This window comes from Ictalurus punctatus, chromosome 16 (assembly GCF_001660625.3).
Source record: "Ictalurus punctatus breed USDA103 chromosome 16, Coco_2.0, whole genome shotgun sequence".
NCBI classification, from domain to species: domain Eukaryota; kingdom Metazoa; phylum Chordata; class Actinopteri; order Siluriformes; family Ictaluridae; genus Ictalurus; species Ictalurus punctatus.
The window spans coordinates 24,117,947-24,141,334 of record NC_030431.2 but is presented as its reverse complement, the minus strand read 5'-3'; the positions used below and the strand labels follow the sequence as shown (position 1 = coordinate 24,141,334).

The window sequence follows — 23,388 nt, the reverse complement described above, 5'->3', positions numbered from 1 at the left end:
AGCTCTGTCCTGAAAACAATTCCATGTGTGTGTGTGTGTGTGTGTGTGTGTGTGTGTGTGTGTGTGTGTGTGTGTGTGTGATATATGTACAAGAAGCTTATTGAAATTCCACCTAAGCAGAATCTGTGTCATGCTTGGTATATATGTATACTGATGCTTTAGAGGTGCACCTTTATTTTGCTGCTGTTGATTTTCTCATGTTTTATGAATTCTGTGGTTTATACCCAGTATTGCTTTGCATTAAAGACATCTTAAAATTGTACATGTTCATGTCTCTCTTCATTGATGAAGGCTCAGATTCAAAAATAGTTGCAAATAATTAGCTGCTTCTTCATTGTAACTATAGAGTCATGTCTTTGCTACATCACATATGATGGCTCATCATATTGGTTGCATAAAATAGGCAAACTTGAATTTAAATGAACACTGAGCATAGAACCAAACTGTAGAATTGTAAAAAACCAAGCGGTGCATGCTGCGCAAATCAGTGTTGCTTGTAGGCAAGGTGTCAAGATCTCTCCATAACCTATAGGGGACCTAATGATAACGCATGAGGCTAAAAGACAAGACTGAAGATAACCAAGCTTGTTTAGGACCCTGGAGAGACTTAACTTTTAATCTGTTAGGTGACATGTGACCAGGTGAAACTAATTATATAAGTAGCATGTTTAGGGTGGTGGTGGCTATAGTATTTGGGCAAAGTGTAGATTTTATGTTAGTAGTGGGGCCTCCTTTTGGTAATCTTCTTTTGAGATATGTCATGGGCAATGAAGGGGTATGTATCCTGTGTTTGTTCTCCTTTTTTTTCTTTTTTCTTTTTTCTTTTTCTTTTTTTTTTTACATGTTTTTTTCCCCCATGATTTTAGGTATGTAACTTTTTTTTTTTTTATTACAGGCTCCATCTAATTTTCATTGCTTTGGTTCTTTGGAGAGATACAAGTGGATTCGGAGGTAGGCTTTTAAAATGAACTTTTAAATCTAAAATATTTGCATGTATAGTTGCAAATCTATAATCTAAAATTGGATTTATCCCTCACAGTGTGGAATACAACCTCTGTTGTTGATTGGCAAGCTGGACGTTCTAATGCAACATGGAACCAAAATTTTCACTTCGCTACGCCTGTTCAAGCTTTGGAGCTACTGTCCAGAAAAAGTGCAAATGGAAATGTTGACGGAGGAAATTCTAGTAGTTTCAGTTATACTTCAGAAGTCCAAACTGCTCAACAGGATTCTAGTTTTGTTCAGTCTTCTGGTGGTGCTGCTCAAGGTAAACCTGTACTAAATGCTCAAGGTCAAGCAACTCCCATGGTTCAACCGCAGGACAACTTGATGATGACTCAGTCCTCAAGGCTCTATTGGTTTGAATCTCTCAAGCCTGAAAACTGTGGCACTTTGCTCTCTCAATCTTGGCCTCAAAAAGGTCAGAATAACGGTGGATTCCAAAGACCTTCCAGGTTCCAGTTTGGAGGCACTGCAAACCAGACATCTGGATCCCAGACCCAGTCGTCATACCAGCCTAGCACCACAACACAGGTTCAGACAGGCGAGTCTATTGCCCAGCCTGAGTCTTTCGGAGCTTCAGCTTCATATCCAAGTCAAACCTCTGGCATGTACTCTGTTGTACAGGGTCCTCTGATTGCATCCTCTTCCCAAATGCCTGGGTTCCACATCCAGTCATCATACCAGCCTGGCACCACAACACAGGTTCAGACAGGCCAGTCTGCGTCTACATCTCAGGCTCAGTCCTCTGGTGCGTCAACGTTGTATCAAGGGATTAGCTCTGGCAGGTATCTGACTTCACTGGGTCATATAATTCCATCCTCCTCCCAGTCTGTGGTCACTACAAACCAGACATCTGGATCCCAGACCCAGTCATCATACCAGCCTGGCACCACAACACTGCTTCAGACAGGCCAGTCTGCTTCTACATCTCAGGCTCTTGGCAGCCATGGAGCTGCACCTTCAGGACATGCTAAATGGTACACCATTGTACAAGGTCAGACAATTCCATCTTCTCAAGCGTCTGGATCCCAGACCCAGTCATCATACCAGCCTAGCACTACAACGCTCCTTCAGACAGGCCAGCCTGTTCTTCCTCAGAGTCAGCCTTCGGGAGCTTCTGCTTCATATCCAAGTCAAACCTCTGGCGTGTACAATATTGCACAGCGTCCATTGACTGCAACCCTTTCCGAAATACCTGGGTTCCACATCCAGTCATCATACCAGCCTGGCACTACAACACTGCTTCAGACAGGCCAGTCTGCGTCTACATCTCAGGCTCAGTCCTCTGGTGCATTAACATTGTATCAAGGAATTAGGAGGAATGTGACTTCTCTGGGTCATGGCTTTCCATACTCAACCCAGTCTGTGGTGACTGCAAACCAGACATCTGGATCCCAGACCCAGTCATCATACCAGCCTGGCACTACAACACTGCTTCAGACAGGCCAGTCTACTCCTACATCTCAGGCTCAGTCCTCTGGTGCATCAACATTGTATCAAGGAATTAGGAGGAATGTGACTTCTCTGGGTCATGGCTTTCCATACTCAACCCAGTCTGTGGTGACTGCAAACCAGACATCTGGATCCCAGACCCAGTCATCATACCAGCCTGGCACCACAACACTGCTTCAGACAGGCCAGTCTGCTTCTACATCTCAGGCTCTTGGCAGCCATGGAGCTGCACCTTCAGGACATGCTAAATGGTACACCATTGTACAAGGTCAGACAATTCCATCTTCTCAAGCGTCTGGATCCCAGACCCAGTCATCATACCAGCCTAGCACTACAACACTGCTTCAGACAGGCCAGCCTGTTCTTCCTCAGAGTCAGCCTGCGGGAGCTTCTGCTCCATATCCAAGTCAAACCTCTGGCGTGTACAATATTGCACAGCGTCCATTGACTGTAACCCTTTCCGAAATACCTGGGTTCCACATCCAGTCATCATACCAGCCTGGCACCACAACACAGGTTCAGACAGGCCAGTCTGCGTCTACATCTCAGGCTCAGTCCTCTGGTGCGTCAACGTTGTATCAAGGGATTAGCTCTGGCAGGTATCTGACTTCACTGGGTCATATAATTCCATCCTCCTCCCAGTCTGTGGTCACTACAAACCAGACATCTGGATCCCAGACCCAGTCATCATACCAGCCTGGCACCACAACACTGCTTCAGACAGGCCAGTCTGCTTCTACATCTCAGGCTCTTGGCAGCCATGGAGCTGCACCTTCAGGACATGCTAAATGGTACACCATTGTACAAGGACAGACAATTCCATCTTCTCAAGCCTCTGGATCCCAGACCCAGTCATCATACCAGCCTGGCACCACAACACAGGTTCAGACAGGCCAGTCTGCTTCTACATCTCAGGCTCAGTCCTCTGGTGCATCAACATTGTATCCAGGGATTAGGAGGAATGTGACTTCTCTGGGTCATGGCTTTCCATACTCAACCCAGTCTGTGGTGACCGCAAACCAGACATCTGGATCCCAGACCCAGTCATCATACCAGCCTAGCACTACAACACTCCTTCAGACAGGCAGGCCTGTTCTTCCTCAGAGTCAGCCTTCGGGAGCTTCTGCTTCATATCCAAGTCAAACCTCTGGCGTGTACAATATTGCACAGCGTCCATTGACTGCAACCCTTTCCGAAATACCTGGGTTCCACATCCAGTCATCATACCAGCCTGGCACCACAACACAGGTTCAGACAGGCCAGTCTGCGTCTACATCTCAGGCTCAGTCCTCTGGTGCGTCAACGTTGTATCAAGGGATTAGCTCTGGCAGGTATCTGACTTCACTGGGTCATATAATTCCATCCTCCTCCCAGTCTGTGGTCACTACAAACCAGACATCTGGATCCCAGACCCAGTCATCATACCAGCCTGGCACTACAACACTGCTTCAGACAGGCCAGTCTGCTCCTACATCTCAGGCTCAGTCCTCTGGTGCATCAACATTGTATCAAGGAATTAGGAGGAATGTGACTTCTCTGGGTCATGGCTTTCCATACTCAACCCAGTCTGTGGTGACTGCAAACCAGACATCTGGATCCCAGACCCAGTCATCATACCAGCCTGGCACTACAACACTGCTTCAGACAGGCCAGTCTGCTCCTACATCTCAGGCTCAGTCCTCTGGTGCATCAACATTGTATCAAGGAATTAGGAGGAATGTGACTTCTCTGGGTCATGGCTTTCCATACTCAACCCAGTCTGTGGTGACTGCAAACCAGACATCTGGATCCCAGACCCAGTCATCATACCAGCCTGGCACCACAACACTGCTTCAGACAGGCCAGTCTGCTTCTACATCTCAGGCTCTTGGCAGCCATGGAGCTGCACCTTCAGGACATGCTAAATGGTACACCATTGTACAAGGTCAGACAATTCCATCTTCTCAAGCGTCTGGATCCCAGACCCAGTCATCATACCAGCCTAGCACTACAACACTGCTTCAGACGGGCCAGCCTGTTCTTCCTCAGAGTCAGCCTTCGGGAGCTTCTGCTCCATATCCAAGTCAAACCTCTGGCGTGTACAATATTGCACAGCGTCCATTGACTGCAACCCTTTCCGAAATACCTGGGTTCCACATCCAGTCATCATACCAGCCTGGCACTACAACACTGCTTCAGACAGGCCAGTCTGCGTCTACATCTCAGGCTCAGTCCTCTGGCGCATCAACATTGTATCAAGGAATTAGGAGGAATGTGACTTCTCTGGGTCATGGCTTTCCATACTCAACCCAGTCTGTGGTGACTGCAAACCAGACATCTGGATCCCAGACCCAGTCATCATACCAGCCTGGCACCACAACACTGCTTCAGACAGGCCTGTCTGCTTCTACATCTCAGGCTCAGTCCTCTGGTGCCTCAACATTCTATCAAGGGATTAGCTCTGGCAGGTATCTGACTTCACTGGGTCAGAGCATTCCATCCTCCTCCCACTCTGTGGTCACTACAAACAAAATCTCTGGATTGCAGGACCAGTCATTTCAGCCTGACACCACAACAAATGCTTTGGTGGGTCAGTCTGCTTCTACATCTTTGGCTCACGGCAACTTTCAGGCTCCAAATTGGCATACGATAACTCCTCCTAGATTCCATAATTTGCTACGGAACGTGTTGGTTTCTCAATCTCTGAGCTCTGATCCCCAAACAAGAACAATCAACAATATTTTGCCGTTTCTGAACCAAAGTGCTGGGACTTCTGCCATGTCTCAGAATAATGTACAGACCCCAGCATTTCACACATCTACACACTTCTCACCTGTCCCACAAACTGTTGCCACTCCCCCAGTCTCTCTACCCAAGCCTTGCCGACAGACACAATGCTCAATGGTGGAGAGTGCAATTGCCTCTATAGCATCCAGCCAAACCTCTCCTCGTGTTGCCACATCATCTCAAGGCACAGGCTCTTTTGCTGCTGTACCCATTCCAGGTACCTCACAGAATTTTGCAGGCATTGATTTCCAGGGTACATTGCCAGTACATGACCAGTACAGCTCGGTGTGTAACTTTCCATTTGGTTTCTGCAATTCTCCTCAAGGAGCTGCAAACAACAAATTTGTTCGAAGCCAGAGTGTACAGACACACAACCTGTGAACCAAGAATTCATGGGACACTTTCTGGAATCAGTGCCTCATCAGCATTCTGTGTTCCACAAAGCTTTTCCAATACACCTGAAATTGTGAGCTCAGCCACTTACAGCTCCCCCCCATTTCCCAACACCAGGCCCTCCTGACAATCTCAACTGTAAGATTAACTACTGAGTGCTTTGATCGCTGACTGAATATGCTCATTTGTGGTGCTTTTTATTGTTTGCCTGAATTTTTGTTGCAATAAAAGGAGAATGCACATTTTGACTTGGCTGTGTTTCCTCAAATGAAATTCTCACTTGATGGGTAATGAATTTAGTCTGTATTTGGAGTCTTTTCAATCTATAGCATTTGATCATGCTTATTTTCACTAAAACCTTTTTATGGTCACAGACTAATCTCACTTTCCTCAGTGGTTTGAATAATGAAGTAATAAATAATTCATTAGCAGTGCGTATAGAACACTTGCCAGTATCTTGCCTTTGGTCAGTCCTTGTCTTTGTTCAAGGCTCACTCAGATTTTGAGCAGTGAAGTATTTGCAGAAAGTGTAGCTAGTTTTCAACACTGTTTATGCAATTCTGGCCAAAATGGTTTGAAACTTTTGTGTTAATTTTCATAGCTCTTGCTCTTGAAATATGCTTTGACTAAACTCTCAGGTTTGTATTCTCCTAGCATGACTGCAGTGAACTCTGTGAAAAGAAATGTCCCTTTAGCAGGAGACTGTATTTTAAAGAATTTTAGTAAAATCCAAATAAGTTTGAAACCCTTTCCAATAAAAGATCTGTAAACAATGTCTTCCATGCTTGTTCAATGAACCATGAACAATTATTGCACCTGCTCTTGTGGAAGAGTCGTTAGGACACTAACTGTTTATAGGTGGTCACGGTTACAATAACGTGGGACATTAAAGGGGTCTTTCTACTGACTCTGAAAAACACCAGAAGAAAGATGCCTAGGGTGCCTGCTCGCCTGTGTGAACATGCCATAGGCATCCTGCAGGGTGGCCTGAGGACTGCAGATGTGGCCAGATCAATAATCTGCAATGTCTTGTAATGTAAGATGCCTAAGGCAATGCTACAGGAAGGGCAGCCGATTGTCCTTGCAGTGCAAACCACACGTGACCGTGTGTTTCCCCTTTTACTGATTTTTGTTAAAGGAGACCTATTTTGAGACTTTTTACCAGATGTTTCACAAAGCAGTCTGGTGTAAAACGACGTGCACAAACATACACGAATTTAGGTATTTTGGGGGCATATTTCCTTCAAAAATACAACTTCTCCACTGCGTCTTCAGTGGCTCTATTGCCGGGAGTACATGAAGACTCTTATGTTCAATCTTACAGCCAACAACAGAACACTTACAACGCTTACGAAGCTGAGACATGTGTGGAAAGCATGGTGGATTGTGTGCAGCTCACTCAGGGGAGGATCTATGGTAATAGGGCGGGGCTTGTTCCAACATGACATCACGTTAGGGAGCAAATGAAATCGACTCATTTTGAGACACTGTTTATGATTTATTGGGAATATATCAAAGGAGTGGGTGGATTTTTACCATTGTAGGGTGGTTGTGTACACACTCTGCCGACACAGAGTTATGTTCAAACACCATTTAAAAGTGAATTTTGCATAATAGTTCCCCTTTAATGTCTCATGTAACAAAACTTGCAAAGAGCTCTGTCCTGAAAACAATTCCATGTGTGTGTGTGTGTGTGTGTGTGTGTGTGTGTGTGTGTGTGTGTGTGTGTGTGATATATGTACAAGAAGCTTATTGAAATTCCACCTAAGCAGAATCTGTGTCATGCTTGGTATATATGTATACTGATGCTTTAGAGGTGCACCTTTATTTTGCTGCTGTTGATTTTCTCATGTTTTATGAATTCTGTGGTTTATACCCAGTATTGCTTTGCATTAAAGACATCTTAAAATTGTACATGTTCATGTCTCTCTTCATTGATGAAGGCTCAGATTCAAAAATAGTTGCAAATAATTAGCTGCTTCTTCATTGTAACTATAGAGTCATGTCTTTGCTACATCACATATGATGGCTCATCATATTGGTTGCATAAAATAGGCAAACTTGAATTTAAATGAACACTGAGCATAGAACCAAACTGTAGAATTGTAAAAAACCAAGCGGTGCATGCTGCGCAAATCAGTGTTGCTTGTAGGCAAGGTGTCAAGATCTCTCCATAACCTATAGGGGACCTAATGATAACGCATGAGGCTAAAAGACAAGACTGAAGATAACCAAGCTTGTTTAGGACCCTGGAGAGACTTAACTTTTAATCTGTTAGGTGACATGTGACCAGGTGAAACTAATTATATAAGTAGCATGTTTAGGGTGGTGGTGGCTATAGTATTTGGGCAAAGTGTAGATTTTATGTTAGTAGTGGGGCCTCCTTTTGGTAATCTTCTTTTGAGATATGTCATGGGCAATGAAGGGGTATGTATCCTGTGTTTGTTCTCCTTTTTTTTCTTTTTTTTTCTTTTTTCTTTTTTCTTTTTCTTTTTTTTTTTACATGTTTTTTTCCCCCATGATTTTAGGTATGTAACTTTTTTTTTTTTTCTTACAGGCTCCATCTAATTTTCATTGCTTTGGTTCTTTGGAGAGATACAAGTGGATTCGGAGGTAGGCTTTTAAAATGAACTTTTAAATCTAAAATATTTGCATGTATAGTTGCAAATCTATAATCTAAAATTGGATTTATCCCTCACAGTGTGGAATACAACCTCTGTTGTTGATTGGCAAGCTGGACGTTCTAATGCAACATGGAACCAAAATTTTCACTTCGCTACGCCTGTTCAAGCTTTGGAGCTACTGTCCAGAAAAAGTGCAAATGGAAATGTTGACGGAGGAAATTCTAGTAGTTTCAGTTATACTTCAGAAGTCCAAACTGCTCAACAGGATTCTAGTTTTGTTCAGTCTTCTGGTGGTGCTGCTCAAGGTAAACCTGTACTAAATGCTCAAGGTCAAGCAACTCCCATGGTTCAACCGCAGGACAACTTGATGATGACTCAGTCCTCAAGGCTCTATTGGTTTGAATCTCTCAAGCCTGAAAACTGTGGCACTTTGCTCTCTCAATCTTGGCCTCAAAAAGGTCAGAATAACGGTGGATTCCAAAGACCTTCCAGGTTCCAGTTTGGAGGCACTGCAAACCAGACATCTGGATCCCAGACCCAGTCGTCATACCAGCCTAGCACAACAACACAGGTTCAGACAGGCGAGTCTATTGCCCAGCCTGAGTCTTTCGGAGCTTCAGCTTCATATCCAAGTCAAACCTCTGGCATGTACTCTGTTGTACAGGGTCCTCTGATTGCATCCTCTTCCCAAATGCCTGGGTTCCACATCCAGTCATCATACCAGCCTGGCACCACAACACAGGTTCAGACAGGCCAGTCTGCGTCTACATCTCAGGCTCAGTCCTCTGGTGCGTCAACGTTGTATCAAGGGATTAGCTCTGGCAGGTATCTGACTTCACTGGGTCATATAATTCCATCCTCCTCCCAGTCTGTGGTCACTACAAACCAGACATCTGGATCCCAGACCCAGTCATCATACCAGCCTAGCACTACAACGCTCCTTCAGACAGGCCAGCCTGTTCTTCCTCAGAGTCAGCCTTCGGGAGCTTCTGCTTCATATCCAAGTCAAACCTCTGGCGTGTACAATATTGCACAGCGTCCATTGACTGCAACCCTTTCCGAAATACCTGGGTTCCACATCCAGTCATCATACCAGCCTGGCACTACAACACTGCTTCAGACAGGCCAGTCTGCGTCTACATCTCAGGCTCAGTCCTCTGGTGCATCAACATTGTATCAAGGAATTAGGAGGAATGTGACTTCTCTGGGTCATGGCTTTCCATACTCAACCCAGTCTGTGGTGACTGCAAACCAGACATCTGGATCCCAGACCCAGTCATCATACCAGCCTGGCACCACAACACTGCTTCAGACAGGCCAGTCTGCTTCTACATCTCAGGCTCTTGGCAGCCATGGAGCTGCACCTTCAGGACATGCTAAATGGTACACCATTGTACAAGGTCAGACAATTCCATCTTCTCAAGCGTCTGGATCCCAGACCCAGTCATCATACCAGCCTAGCACTACAACACTGCTTCAGACAGGCCAGCCTGTTCTTCCTCAGAGTCAGCCTGCGGGAGCTTCTGCTCCATATCCAAGTCAAACCTCTGGCGTGTACAATATTGCACAGCGTCCATTGACTGTAACCCTTTCCGAAATACCTGGGTTCCACATCCAGTCATCATACCAGCCTGGCACCACAACACAGGTTCAGACAGGCCAGTCTGCGTCTACATCTCAGGCTCAGTCCTCTGGTGCGTCAACGTTGTATCAAGGGATTAGCTCTGGCAGGTATCTGACTTCACTGGGTCATATAATTCCATCCTCCTCCCAGTCTGTGGTCACTACAAACCAGACATCTGGATCCCAGACCCAGTCATCATACCAGCCTGGCACCACAACACTGCTTCAGACAGGCCAGTCTGCTTCTACATCTCAGGCTCTTGGCAGCCATGGAGCTGCACCTTCAGGACATGCTAAATGGTACACCATTGTACAAGGACAGACAATTCCATCTTCTCAAGCCTCTGGATCCCAGACCCAGTCATCATACCAGCCTGGCACCACAACACAGGTTCAGACAGGCCAGTCTGCTTCTACATCTCAGGCTCAGTCCTCTGGTGCATCAACATTGTATCCAGGGATTAGGAGGAATGTGACTTCTCTGGGTCATGGCTTTCCATACTCAACCCAGTCTGTGGTGACCGCAAACCAGACATCTGGATCCCAGACCCAGTCATCATACCAGCCTAGCACTACAACACTCCTTCAGACAGGCAGGCCTGTTCTTCCTCAGAGTCAGCCTTCGGGAGCTTCTGCTTCATATCCAAGTCAAACCTCTGGCGTGTACAATATTGCACAGCGTCCATTGACTGCAACCCTTTCCGAAATACCTGGGTTCCACATCCAGTCATCATACCAGCCTGGCACCACAACACAGGTTCAGACAGGCCAGTCTGCGTCTACATCTCAGGCTCAGTCCTCTGGTGCGTCAACGTTGTATCAAGGGATTAGCTCTGGCAGGTATCTGACTTCACTGGGTCATATAATTCCATCCTCCTCCCAGTCTGTGGTCACTACAAACCAGACATCTGGATCCCAGACCCAGTCATCATACCAGCCTGGCACCACAACACTGCTTCAGACAGGCCAGTCTGCTCCTACATCTCAGGCTCAGTCCTCTGGTGCATCAACATTGTATCAAGGAATTAGGAGGAATGTGACTTCTCTGGGTCATGGCTTTCCATACTCAACCCAGTCTGTGGTGACCGCAAACCAGACATCTGGATCCCAGACCCAGTCATCATACCAGCCTAGCACTACAACACTCCTTCAGACAGGCAGGCCTGTTCTTCCTCAGAGTCAGCCTTCGGGAGCTTCTGCTTCATATCCAAGTCAAACCTCTGGCGTGTACAATATTGCACAGCGTCCATTGACAGCAACCCTTTCCGAAATACCTGGGTTCCACATCCAGTCATCATACCAGCCGGGCACTACAACACTGCTTCAGACAGGCCAGTCTGCGTCTACATCTCAGGCTCAGTCCTCTGGTGCATCAACATTGTATCAAGGAATTAGGAGGAATGTGACTTCTCTGGGTCATGGCTTTCCATACTCAACCCAGTCTGTGGTGACTGCAAACCAGACATCTGGATCCCAGACCCAGTCATCATACCAGCCTGGCACCACAACACTGCTTCAGACAGGCCAGTCTGCTTCTACATCCCAGGCTCTTGGCAGCCATGGAGCTGCACCTTCAGGACATGCTAAATGGTACACCATTGTACAAGGTCAGACAATTCCATCTTCTCAAGCGTCTGGATCCCAGACCCAGTCATCATACCAGCCTAGCACTACAACACTGCTTCAGACAGGCCAGCCTGTTCTTCCTCAGAGTCAGCCTTCGGGAGCTTCTGCTCCATATCCAAGTCAAACCTCTGGCGTGTACAATATTGCACAGCGTCCATTGACTGCAACCCTTTCCGAAATACCTGGGTTCCACATCCAGTCATCATACCAGCCTGGCACTACAACACTGCTTCAGACAGGCCAGTCTGCGTCTACATCTCAGGCTCAGTCCTCTGGTGCATCAACATTGTATCAAGGAATTAGGAGGAATGTGACTTCTCTGGGTCATGGCTTTCCATACTCAACCCAGTCTGTGGTGACTGCAAACCAGACATCTGGATCCCAGACCCAGTCATCATACCAGCCTGGCACTACAACACTGCTTCAGACAGGCCAGTCTGCTCCTACATCTCAGGCTCAGTCCTCTGGTGCATCAACATTGTATCAAGGAATTAGGAGGAATGTGACTTCTCTGGGTCATGGCTTTCCATACTCAACCCAGTCTGTGGTGACTGCAAACCAGACATCTGGATCCCAGACCCAGTCATCATACCAGCCTGGCACCACAACACTGCTTCAGACAGGCCAGTCTGCTTCTACATCTCAGGCTCTTGGCAGCCATGGAGCTGCACCTTCAGGACATGCTAAATGGTACACCATTGTACAAGGTCAGACAATTCCATCTTCTCAAGCGTCTGGATCCCAGACCCAGTCATCATACCAGCCTAGCACTACAACACTGCTTCAGACGGGCCAGCCTGTTCTTCCTCAGAGTCAGCCTTCGGGAGCTTCTGCTCCATATCCAAGTCAAACCTCTGGCGTGTACAATATTGCACAGCGTCCATTGACTGCAACCCTTTCCGAAATACCTGGGTTCCACATCCAGTCATCATACCAGCCTGGCACTACAACACTGCTTCAGACAGGCCAGTCTGCGTCTACATCTCAGGCTCAGTCCTCTGGCGCATCAACATTGTATCAAGGAATTAGGAGGAATGTGACTTCTCTGGGTCATGGCTTTCCATACTCAACCCAGTCTGTGGTGACTGCAAACCAGACATCTGGATCCCAGACCCAGTCATCATACCAGCCTGGCACCACAACACTGCTTCAGACAGGCCTGTCTGCTTCTACATCTCAGGCTCAGTCCTCTGGTGCCTCAACATTCTATCAAGGGATTAGCTCTGGCAGGTATCTGACTTCACTGGGTCAGAGCATTCCATCCTCCTCCCACTCTGTGGTCACTACAAACAAAATCTCTGGATTGCAGGACCAGTCATTTCAGCCTGACACCACAACAAATGCTTTGGTGGGTCAGTCTGCTTCTACATCTTTGGCTCACGGCAACTTTCAGGCTCCAAATTGGCATACGATAACTCCTCCTAGATTCCATAATTTGCTACGGAACGTGTCGGTTTCTCAATCTCTGAGCTCTGATCCCCAAACAAGAACAATCAACAATATTTTGCCGTTTCTGAACCAAAGTGCTGGGACTTCTGCCATGTCTCAGAATAATGTACAGACCCCAGCATTTCACACATCTACACACTTCTCACCTGTCCCACAAACTGTTGCCACTCCCCCAGTCTCTCTACCCAAGCCTTGCCGACAGACACAATGCTCAATGGTGGAGAGTGCAATTGCCTCTATAGCATCCAGCCAAACCTCTCCTCGTGTTGCCACATCATCTCAAGGCACAGGCTCTTTTGCTGCTGTACCCATTCCAGGTACCTCACAGAATTTTGCAGGCATTGATTTCCAGGGTACATTGCCAGTACATGACCAGTACAGCTCGGTGTGTAACTTTCCATTTGGTTTCTGCAATTCTCCTCAAGGAGCTGCAAACAACAAATTTGTTCGAAGCCAGAGTGTACAGACACACAACCTGTGAACCAAGAATTCATGGGACACTTTCTGGAATCAGTGCCTCATCAGCATTCTGTGTTCCACAAAGCTTTTCCAATACACCTGAAATTGTGAGCTCAGCCACTTACAGCTCCCCCCCATTTCCCAACACCAGGCCCTCCTGACAATCTCAACTGTAAGATTAACTACTGAGTGCTTTGATCGCTGACTGAATATGCTCATTTGTGGTGCTTTTTATTGTTTGCCTGAATTTTTGTTGCAATAAAAGGAGAATGCACATTTTGACTTGGCTGTGTTTCCTCAAATGAAATTCTCACTTGATGGGTAATGAATTTAGTCTGTATTTGGAGTCTTTTCAATCTATAGCATTTGATCATGCTTATTTTCACTAAAACCTTTTTATGGTCACAGACTAATCTCACTTTCCTCAGTGGTTTGAATAATGAAGTAATAAATAATTCATTAGCAGTGCGTATAGAACACTTGCCAGTATCTTGCCTTTGGTCAGTCCTTGTCTTTGTTCAAGGCTCACTCAGATTTTGAGCAGTGAAGTATTTGCAGAAAGTGTAGCTAGTTTTCAACACTGTTTATGCAATTCTGGCCAAAATGGTTTGAAACTTTTGTGTTAATTTTCATAGCTCTTGCTCTTGAAATATGCTTTGACTAAACTCTCAGGTTTGTATTCTCCTAGCATGACTGCAGTGAACTCTGTGAAAAGAAATGTCCCTTTAGCAGGAGACTGTATTTTAAAGAATTTTAGTAAAATCCAAATAAGTTTGAAACCCTTTCCAATAAAAGATCTGTAAACAATGTCTTCCATGCTTGTTCAATGAACCATGAACAATTATTGCACCTGCTCTTGTGGAAGAGTCGTTAGGACACTAACTGTTTATAGGTGGTCACGGTTACAATAACGTGGGACATTAAAGGGGTCTTTCTACTGACTCTGAAAAACACCAGAAGAAAGATGCCTAGGGTGCCTGCTCGCCTGTGTGAACATGCCATAGGCATCCTGCAGGGTGGCCTGAGGACTGCAGATGTGGCCAGATCAATAATCTGCAATGTCTTGTAATGTAAGATGCCTAAGGCAATGCTACAGGAAGGGCAGCCGATTGTCCTTGCAGTGCAAACCACACGTGACCGTGTGTTTCCCCTTTTACTGATTTTTGTTAAAGGAGACCTATTTTGAGACTTTTTACCAGATGTTTCACAAAGCAGTCTGGTGTAAAACGACGTGCACAAACATACACGAATTTAGGTATTTTGGGGGCATATTTCCTTCAAAAATACAACTTCTCCACTGCGTCTTCAGTGGCTCTATTGCCGGGAGTACATGAAGACTCTTATGTTCAATCTTACAGCCAACAACAGAACACTTACAACGCTTACGAAGCTGAGACATGTGTGGAAAGCATGGTGGATTGTGTGCAGCTCACTCAGGGGAGGATCTATGGTAATAGGGCGGGGCTTGTTCCAACATGACATCACGTTAGGGAGCAAATGAAATCGACTCATTTTGAGACACTGTTTATGATTTATTGGGAATATATCAAAGGAGTGGGTGGATTTTTACCATTGTAGGGTGGTTGTGTACACACTCTGCCGACACAGAGTTATGTTCAAACACCATTTAAAAGTGAATTTTGCATAATAGTTCCCCTTTAATGTCTCATGTAACAAAACTTGCAAAGAGCTCTGTCCTGAAAACAATTCCATGTGTGTGTGTGTGTGTGTGTGTGTGTGTGTGTGTGTGTGTGTGTGTGTGTGTGTGATATATGTACAAGAAGCTTATTGAAATTCCACCTAAGCAGAATCTGTGTCATGCTTGGTATATATGTATACTGATGCTTTAGAGGTGCACCTTTATTTTGCTGCTGTTGATTTTCTCATGTTTTATGAATTCTGTGGTTTATACCCAGTATTGCTTTGCATTAAAGACATCTTAAAATTGTACATGTTCATGTCTCTCTTCATTGATGAAGGCTCAGATTCAAAAATAGTTGCAAATAATTAGCTGCTTCTTCATTGTAACTATAGAGTCATGTCTTTGCTACATCACATATGATGGCTCATCATATTGGTTGCATAAAATAGGCAAACTTGAATTTAAATGAACACTGAGCATAGAACCAAACTGTAGAATTGTAAAAAACCAAGCGGTGCATGCTGCGCAAATCAGTGTTGCTTGTAGGCAAGGTGTCAAGATCTCTCCATAACCTATAGGGGACCTAATGATAACGCATGAGGCTAAAAGACAAGACTGAAGATAACCAAGCTTGTTTAGGACCCTGGAGAGACTTAACTTTTAATCTGTTAGGTGACATGTGACCAGGTGAAACTAATTATATAAGTAGCATGTTTAGGGTGGTGGTGGCTATAGTATTTGGGCAAAGTGTAGATTTTATGTTAGTAGTGGGGCCTCCTTTTGGTAATCTTCTTTTGAGATATGTCATGGGCAATGAAGGGGTATGTATCCTGTGTTTGTTCTCCTTTTTTTTCTTTTTTTTTTCTTTTTTCTTTTTTCTTTTTCTTTTTTTTTTTACATGTTTTTTTCCCCCATGATTTTAGGTATGTAACTTTTTTTTTTTTTCTTACAGGCTCCATCTAATTTTCATTGCTTTGGTTCTTTGGAGAGATACAAGTGGATTCGGAGGTAGGCTTTTAAAATGAACTTTTAAATCTAAAATATTTGCATGTATAGTTGCAAATCTATAATCTAAAATTGGATTTATCCCTCACAGTGTGGAATACAACCTCTGTTGTTGATTGGCAAGCTGGACGTTCTAATGCAACATGGAACCAAAATTTTCACTTCGCTACGCCTGTTCAAGCTTTGGAGCTACTGTCCAGAAAAAGTGCAAATGGAAATGTTGACGGAGGAAATTCTAGTAGTTTCAGTTATACTTCAGAAGTCCAAACTGCTCAACAGGATTCTAGTTTTGTTCAGTCTTCTGGTGGTGCTGCTCAAGGTAAACCTGTACTAAATGCTCAAGGTCAAGCAACTCCCATGGTTCAACCGCAGGACAACTTGATGATGACTCAGTCCTCAAGGCTCTATTGGTTTGAATCTCTCAAGCCTGAAAACTGTGGCACTTTGCTCTCTCAATCTTGGCCTCAAAAAGGTCAGAATAACGGTGGATTCCAAAGACCTTCCAGGTTCCAGTTTGGAGGCACTGCAAACCAGACATCTGGATCCCAGACCCAGTCGTCATACCAGCCTAGCACCACAACACAGGTTCAGACAGGCGAGTCTATTGCCCAGCCTGAGTCTTTCGGAGCTTCAGCTTCATATCCAAGTCAAACCTCTGGCATGTACTCTGTTGTACAGGGTCCTCTGATTGCATCCTCTTCCCAAATGCCTGGGTTCCACATCCAGTCATCATACCAGCCTGGCACCACAACACAGGTTCAGACAGGCCAGTCTGCGTCTACATCTCAGGCTCAGTCCTCTGGTGCGTCAACGTTGTATCAAGGGATTAGCTCTGGCAGGTATCTGACTTCACTGGGTCATATAATTCCATCCTCCTCCCAGTCTGTGGTCACTACAAACCAGACATCTGGATCCCAGACCCAGTCATCATACCAGCCTGGCACCACAACACTGCTTCAGACAGGCCAGTCTGCTTCTACATCTCAGGCTCTTGGCAGCCATGGAGCTGCACCTTCAGGACATGCTAAATGGTACACCATTGTACAAGGTCAGACAATTCCATCTTCTCAAGCGTCTGGATCCCAGACCCAGTCATCATACCAGCCTAGCACTACAACGCTCCTTCAGACAGGCCAGCCTGTTCTTCCTCAGAGTCAGCCTTCGGGAGCTTCTGCTTCATATCCAAGTCAAACCTCTGGCGTGTACAATATTGCACAGCGTCCATTGACTGCAACCCTTTCCGAAATACCTGGGTTCCACATCCAGTCATCATACCAGCCTGGCACTACAACACTGCTTCAGACAGGCCAGTCTGCGTCTACATCTCAGGCTCAGTCCTCTGGTGCATCAACATTGTATCAAGGAATTAGGAGGAATGTGACTTCTCTGGGTCATGGCTTTCCATACTCAACCCAGTCTGTGGTGACTGCAAACCAGACATCTGGATCCCAGACCCAGTCATCATACCAGCCTGGCACTACAACACTGCTTCAGACAGGCCAGTCTACTCCTACATCTCAGGCTCAGTCCTCTGGTGCATCAACATTGTATCAAGGAATTAGGAGGAATGTGACTTCTCTGGGTCATGGCTTTCCATACTCAACCCAGTCTGTGGTGACTGCAAACCAGACATCTGGATCCCAGACCCAGTCATCATACCAGCCTGGCACCACAACACTGCTTCAGACAGGCCAGTCTGCTTCTACATCTCAGGCTCTTGGCAGCCATGGAGCTGCACCTTCAGGACATGCTAAATGGTACACCATTGTACAAGGTCAGACAATTCCATCTTCTCAAGCGTCTGGATCCCAGACCCAGTCATCATACCAGCCTAGCACTACAACACTGCTTCAGACAGGCCAGCCTGTTCTTCCTCAGAGTCAGCCTGCGGGAGCTTCTGCTCCATATCCAAGTCAAACCTCTGGCGTGTACAATATTGCACAGCGTCCATTGACTGTAACCCTTTCCGAAATACCTGGGTTCCACATCCAGTCATCATACCAGCCTGGCACCACAACACAGGTTCAGACAGGCCAGTCTGCGTCTACATCTCAGGCTCAGTCCTCTGGTGCGTCAACGTTGTATCAAGGGATTAGCTCTGGCAGGTATCTGACTTCACTGGGTCATATAATTCCATCCTCCTCCCAGTCTGTGGTCACTACAAACCAGACATCTGGATCCCAGACCCAGTCATCATACCAGCCTGGCACCACAACACTGCTTCAGACAGGCCAGTCTGCTTCTACATCTCAGGCTCTTGGCAGCCATGGAGCTGCACCTTCAGGACATGCTAAATGGTACACCATTGTACAAGGACAGACAATTCCATCTTCTCAAGCCTCTGGATCCCAGACCCAGTCATCATACCAGCCTGGCACCACAACACAGGTTCAGACAGGCCAGTCTGCTTCTACATCTCAGGCTCAGTCCTCTGGTGCATCAACATTGTATCCAGGGATTAGGAGGAATGTGACTTCTCTGGGTCATGGCTTTCCATACTCAACCCAGTCTGTGGTGACCGCAAACCAGACATCTGGATCCCAGACCCAGTCATCATACCAGCCTAGCACTACAACACTCCTTCAGACAGGCAGGCCTGTTCTTCCTCAGAGTCAGCCTTCGGGAGCTTCTGCTTCATATCCAAGTCAAACCTCTGGCGTGTACAATATTGCACAGCGTCCATTGACTGCAACCCTTTCCGAAATACCTGGGTTCCACATCCAGTCATCATACCAGCCTGGCACCACAACACAGGTTCAGACAGGCCAGTCTGCGTCTACATCTCAGGCTCAGTCCTCTGGTGCGTCAACGTTGTATCAAGGGATTAGCTCTGGCAGGTATCTGACTTCACTGGGTCATATAATTCCATCCTCCTCCCAGTCTGTGGTCACTACAAACCAGACATCTGGATCCCAGACCCAGTCATCATACCAGCCTGGCACCACAACACTGCTTCAGACAGGCCAGTCTGCTCCTACATCTCAGGCTCAGTCCTCTGGTGCATCAACATTGTATCAAGGAATTAGGAGGAATGTGACTTCTCTGGGTCATGGCTTTCCATACTCAACCCAGTCTGTGGTGACCGCAAACCAGACATCTGGATCCCAGACCCAGTCATCATACCAGCCTAGCACTACAACACTCCTTCAGACAGGCAGGCCTGTTCTTCCTCAGAGTCAGCCTTCGGGAGCTTCTGCTTCATATCCAAGTCAAACCTCTGGCGTGTACAATATTGCACAGCGTCCATTGACAGCAACCCTTTCCGAAATACCTGGGTTCCACATCCAGTCATCATACCAGCCGGGCACTACAACACTGCTTCAGACAGGCCAGTCTGCGTCTACATCTCAGGCTCAGTCCTCTGGTGCATCAACATTGTATCAAGGAATTAGGAGGAATGTGACTTCTCTGGGTCATGGCTTTCCATACTCAACCCAGTCTGTGGTGACTGCAAACCAGACATCTGGATCCCAGACCCAGTCATCATACCAGCCTGGCACCACAACACTGCTTCAGACAGGCCAGTCTGCTTCTACATCCCAGGCTCTTGGCAGCCATGGAGCTGCACCTTCAGGACATGCTAAATGGTACACCATTGTACAAGGTCAGACAATTCCATCTTCTCAAGCGTCTGGATCCCAGACCCAGTCATCATACCAGCCTAGCACTACAACACTGCTTCAGACAGGCCAGCCTGTTCTTCCTCAGAGTCAGCCTTCGGGAGCTTCTGCTCCATATCCAAGTCAAACCTCTGGCGTGTACAATATTGCACAGCGTCCATTGACTGCAACCCTTTCCGAAATACCTGGGTTCCACATCCAGTCATCATACCAGCCTGGCACTACAACACTGCTTCAGACAGGCCAGTCTGCGTCTACATCTCAGGCTCAGTCCTCTGGTGCATCAACATTGTATCAAGGAATTAGGAGGAATGTGACTTCTCTGGGTCATGGCTTTCCATACTCAACCCAGTCTGTGGTGACTGCAAACCAGACATCTGGATCCCAGACCCAGTCATCATACCAGCCTGGCACTACAACACTGCTTCAGACAGGCCAGTCTGCGTCTACATCTCAGGCTCAGTCCTCTGGTGCATCAACATTGTATCAAGGAATTAGGAGAAATGTGACTTCTCTGGGTCATGGCTTTCCATACTCAACCCAGTCTGTGGTGACTGCAAACCAGACATCTGGATCCCAGACCCAGTCATCATACCAGCCTGGCACCACAACACTGCTTCAGACAGGCCAGTCTGCTTCTACATCTCAGGCTCTTGGCAGCCATGGAGCTGCACCTTCAGGACATGCTAAATGGTACACCATTGTACAAGGTCAGACAATTCCATCTTCTCAAGCGTCTGGATCCCAGACCCAGTCATCATACCAGCCTAGCACTACAACACTGCTTCAGACAGGCCAGCCTGTTCTTCCTCAGAGTCAGCCTTCGGGAGCTTCTGCTCCATATCCAAGTCAAACCTCTGGCGTGTACAATATTGCACAGCGTCCATTGACTGCAACCCTTTCCGAAATACCTGGGTTCCACATCCAGTCATCATACCAGCCTGGCACTACAACACTGCTTCAGACAGGCCAGTCTGCGTCTACATCTCAGGCTCAGTCCTCTGGCGCATCAACATTGTATCAAGGAATTAGGAGGAATGTGACTTCTCTGGGTCATGGCTTTCCATACTCAACCCAGTCTGTGGTGACTGCAAACCAGACATCTGGATCCCAGACCCAGTCATCATACCAGCCTGGCACCACAACACTGCTTCAGACAGGCCTGTCTGCTTCTACATCTCAGGCTCAGTCCTCTGGTGCCTCAACATTCTATCAAGGGATTAGCTCTGGCAGGTATCTGACTTCACTGGGTCAGAGCATTCCATCCTCCTCCCACTCTGTGGTCACTACAAACAAAATCTCTGGATTGCAGGACCAGTCATTTCAGCCTGACACCACAACAAATGCTTTGGTGGGTCAGTCTGCTTCTACATCTTTGGCTCACGGCAACTTTCAGGCTCCAAATTGGCATACGATAACTCCTCCTAGATTCCATAATTTGCTACGGAACGTGTCGGTTTCTCAATCTCTGAGCTCTGATCCCCAAACAAGAACAATCAACAATATTTTGCCGTTTCTGAACCAAAGTGCTGGGACTTCTGCCATGTCTCAGAATAATGTACAGACCCCAGCATTTCACACATCTACACACTTCTCACCTGTCCCACAAACTGTTGCCACTCCCCCAGTCTCTCTACCCAAGCCTTGCCGACAGACACAATGCTCAATGGTGGAGAGTGCAATTGCCTCTATAGCATCCAGCCAAACCTCTCCTCGTGTTGCCACATCATCTCAAGGCACAGGCTCTTTTGCTGCTGTACCCATTCCAGGTACCTCACAGAATTTTGCAGGCATTGATTTCCAGGGTACATTGCCAGTACATGACCAGTACAGCTCGGTGTGTAACTTTCCATTTGGTTTCTGCAATTCTCCTCAAGGAGCTGCAAACAACAAATTTGTTCGAAGCCAGAGTGTACAGACACACAACCTGTGAACCAAGAATTCATGGGACACTTTCTGGAATCAGTGCCTCATCAGCATTCTGTGTTCCACAAAGCTTTTCCAATACACCTGAAATTGTGAGCTCAGCCACTTACAGCTCCCCCCCCCCCCCCCCCCCATTTCACAACACCAGGCCCTCCTGACAATCTCAACTGTAAGATTAACTACTGAGTGCTTTGATCGCTGACTGAATATATGCTCATTTGTGGTGCTTTTTATTGTTTGCCTGAATTTTTGTTGCAATAAAAGGAGAATGCACATTTTGACTTGGCTGTGTTTCCTCAAATGAAATTCTCACTTGATGGGTAATGAATTTAGTCTGTATTTGGAGTCTTTTCAATCTATAGCATTTGATCATGCTTATTTTCACTAAAACCTTTTTATGGTCACAGACTAATCTCACTTTCCTCAGTGGTTTGAATAATGAAGTAATAAATAATTCATTAGCAGTGCGTATAGAACACTTGCCAGTATCTTGCCTTTGGTCAGTCCTTGTCTTTGTTCAAGGCTCACTCAGATTTTGAGCAGTGAAGTATTTGCAGAAAGTGTAGCTAGTTTTCAACACTGTTTATGCAATTCTGGCCAAAATGGTTTGAAACTTTTGTGTTAATTTTCATAGCTCTTGCTCTTGAAATATGCTTTGACTAAACTCTCAGGTTTGTATTCTCCTAGCATGACTGCAGTGAACTCTGTGAAAAGAAATGTCCCTTTAGCAGGAGACTGTATTTTAAAGAATTTTAGTAAAATCCAAATAAGTTTGAAACCCTTTCCAATAAAAGATCTGTAAACAATGTCTTCCATGCTTGTTCAATGAACCATGAACAATTATTGCACCTGCTCTTGTGGAAGAGTCGTTAGGACACTAACTGTTTATAGGTGGTCACGGTTACAATAACGTGGGACATTAAAGGGGTCTTTCTACTGACTCTGAAAAACACCAGAAGAAAGATGCCTAGGGTGCCTGCTCGCCTGTGTGAACATGCCATAGGCATCCTGCAGGGTGGCCTGAGGACTGCAGATGTGGCCAGATCAATAATCTGCAATGTCTTGTAATGTAAGATGCCTAAGGCAATGCTACAGGAAGGGCAGCCGATTGTCCTTGCAGTGCAAACCACACGTGACCGTGTGTTTCCCCTTTTACTGATTTTTGTTAAAGGAGACCTATTTTGAGACTTTTTACCAGATGTTTCACAAAGCAGTCTGGTGTAAAACGACGTGCACAAACATACATGAATTTAGGTATTTTGGGGGCATATTTCCTTCAAAAATACAACTTCTCCACTGCGTCTTCAGTGGCTCTATTGCCGGGAGTACATGAAGACTCTTATGTTCAATCTTACAGCCAACAACAGAACACTTACAACGCTTACGAAGCTGAGACATGTGTGGAAAGCATGGTGGATTGTGTGCAGCTCACTCAGGGGAGGATCTATGGTAATAGGGCGGGGCTTGTTCCAACATGACATCACGTTAGGGAGCAAATGAAATCGACTCATTTTGAGACACTGTTTATGATTTATTGGGAATATATCAAAGGAGTGGGTGGATTTTTACCATTGTAGGGTGGTTGTGTACACACTCTGCCGACACAGAGTTATGTTCAAACACCATTTAAAAGTGAATTTTGCATAATAGTTCCCCTTTAATGTCTCATGTAACAAAACTTGCAAAGAGCTCTGTCCTGAAAACAATTCCATGTGTGTGTGTGTGTGTGTGTGTGTGTGTGTGTGTGTGTGTGTGTGTGTGTGTGTGTGTGATATATGTACAAGAAGCTTATTGAAATTCC

General features: G+C 46.1%; 3 protein-coding genes across 3 annotated transcripts; all 3 read left to right on the top strand.

The window, feature by feature from the left end:
- The first annotated feature begins 623 nt into the window (after positions 1–623).
- Positions 624–5,861, top strand: LOC128635222 (mucin-5AC-like). Its single transcript, XM_053687032.1, has 3 exons — positions 624–775; positions 896–951; positions 1,040–5,861. The coding sequence occupies exons 1-3, from the start codon at positions 756–758 to the stop codon at positions 5,599–5,601; spliced, it is 4,638 nt and encodes a 1,545-aa protein (XP_053543007.1). The 5' UTR covers positions 624–755; the 3' UTR covers positions 5,602–5,861.
- Positions 5,862–7,843: 1,982 nt separating this feature from the next.
- Positions 7,844–14,580, top strand: LOC128635241 (uncharacterized). Its single transcript, XM_053687069.1, has 4 exons — positions 7,844–8,040; positions 8,171–8,226; positions 8,315–12,298; positions 14,567–14,580. The coding sequence occupies exons 1-4, from the start codon at positions 8,021–8,023 to the stop codon at positions 14,578–14,580; spliced, it is 4,074 nt and encodes a 1,357-aa protein (XP_053543044.1). The 5' UTR covers positions 7,844–8,020.
- Positions 14,581–15,706: 1,126 nt separating this feature from the next.
- LOC128635223 (mucin-5AC-like) lies at positions 15,707–21,862 on the top strand. The gene is made up of 3 exons (XM_053687034.1): positions 15,707–15,857; positions 15,989–16,044; positions 16,133–21,862. The coding sequence occupies exons 1-3, from the start codon at positions 15,838–15,840 to the stop codon at positions 21,592–21,594; spliced, it is 5,538 nt and encodes a 1,845-aa protein (XP_053543009.1). The 5' UTR covers positions 15,707–15,837; the 3' UTR covers positions 21,595–21,862.
- Positions 21,863–23,388: the final 1,526 nt, after the last annotated feature.

What these genes read in the sequence shown, in the direction of transcription:
- LOC128635222 (XM_053687032.1), top strand. Translation starts at nt 756, where the DNA reads ATGTCATGGGCAATGAAGGG. An exon ending in ATGTCATGGGCAATGAAGGG is followed by an intron (nt 776 to 895) that starts GTATGTATCCTG and finishes TTTTTATTACAG; the next exon opens with GCTCCATCTAATTTTCATTG. An exon ending in AGATACAAGTGGATTCGGAG is followed by an intron (nt 952 to 1,039) that starts GTAGGCTTTTAA and finishes TATCCCTCACAG; the next exon opens with TGTGGAATACAACCTCTGTT.
- LOC128635241 (XM_053687069.1), top strand. Translation starts at nt 8,021, where the DNA reads ATGTCATGGGCAATGAAGGG. An exon ending in ATGTCATGGGCAATGAAGGG is followed by an intron (nt 8,041 to 8,170) that starts GTATGTATCCTG and finishes TTTTTCTTACAG; the next exon opens with GCTCCATCTAATTTTCATTG. An exon ending in AGATACAAGTGGATTCGGAG is followed by an intron (nt 8,227 to 8,314) that starts GTAGGCTTTTAA and finishes TATCCCTCACAG; the next exon opens with TGTGGAATACAACCTCTGTT.
- LOC128635223 (XM_053687034.1), top strand. Translation starts at nt 15,838, where the DNA reads ATGTCATGGGCAATGAAGGG. An exon ending in ATGTCATGGGCAATGAAGGG is followed by an intron (nt 15,858 to 15,988) that starts GTATGTATCCTG and finishes TTTTTCTTACAG; the next exon opens with GCTCCATCTAATTTTCATTG. An exon ending in AGATACAAGTGGATTCGGAG is followed by an intron (nt 16,045 to 16,132) that starts GTAGGCTTTTAA and finishes TATCCCTCACAG; the next exon opens with TGTGGAATACAACCTCTGTT.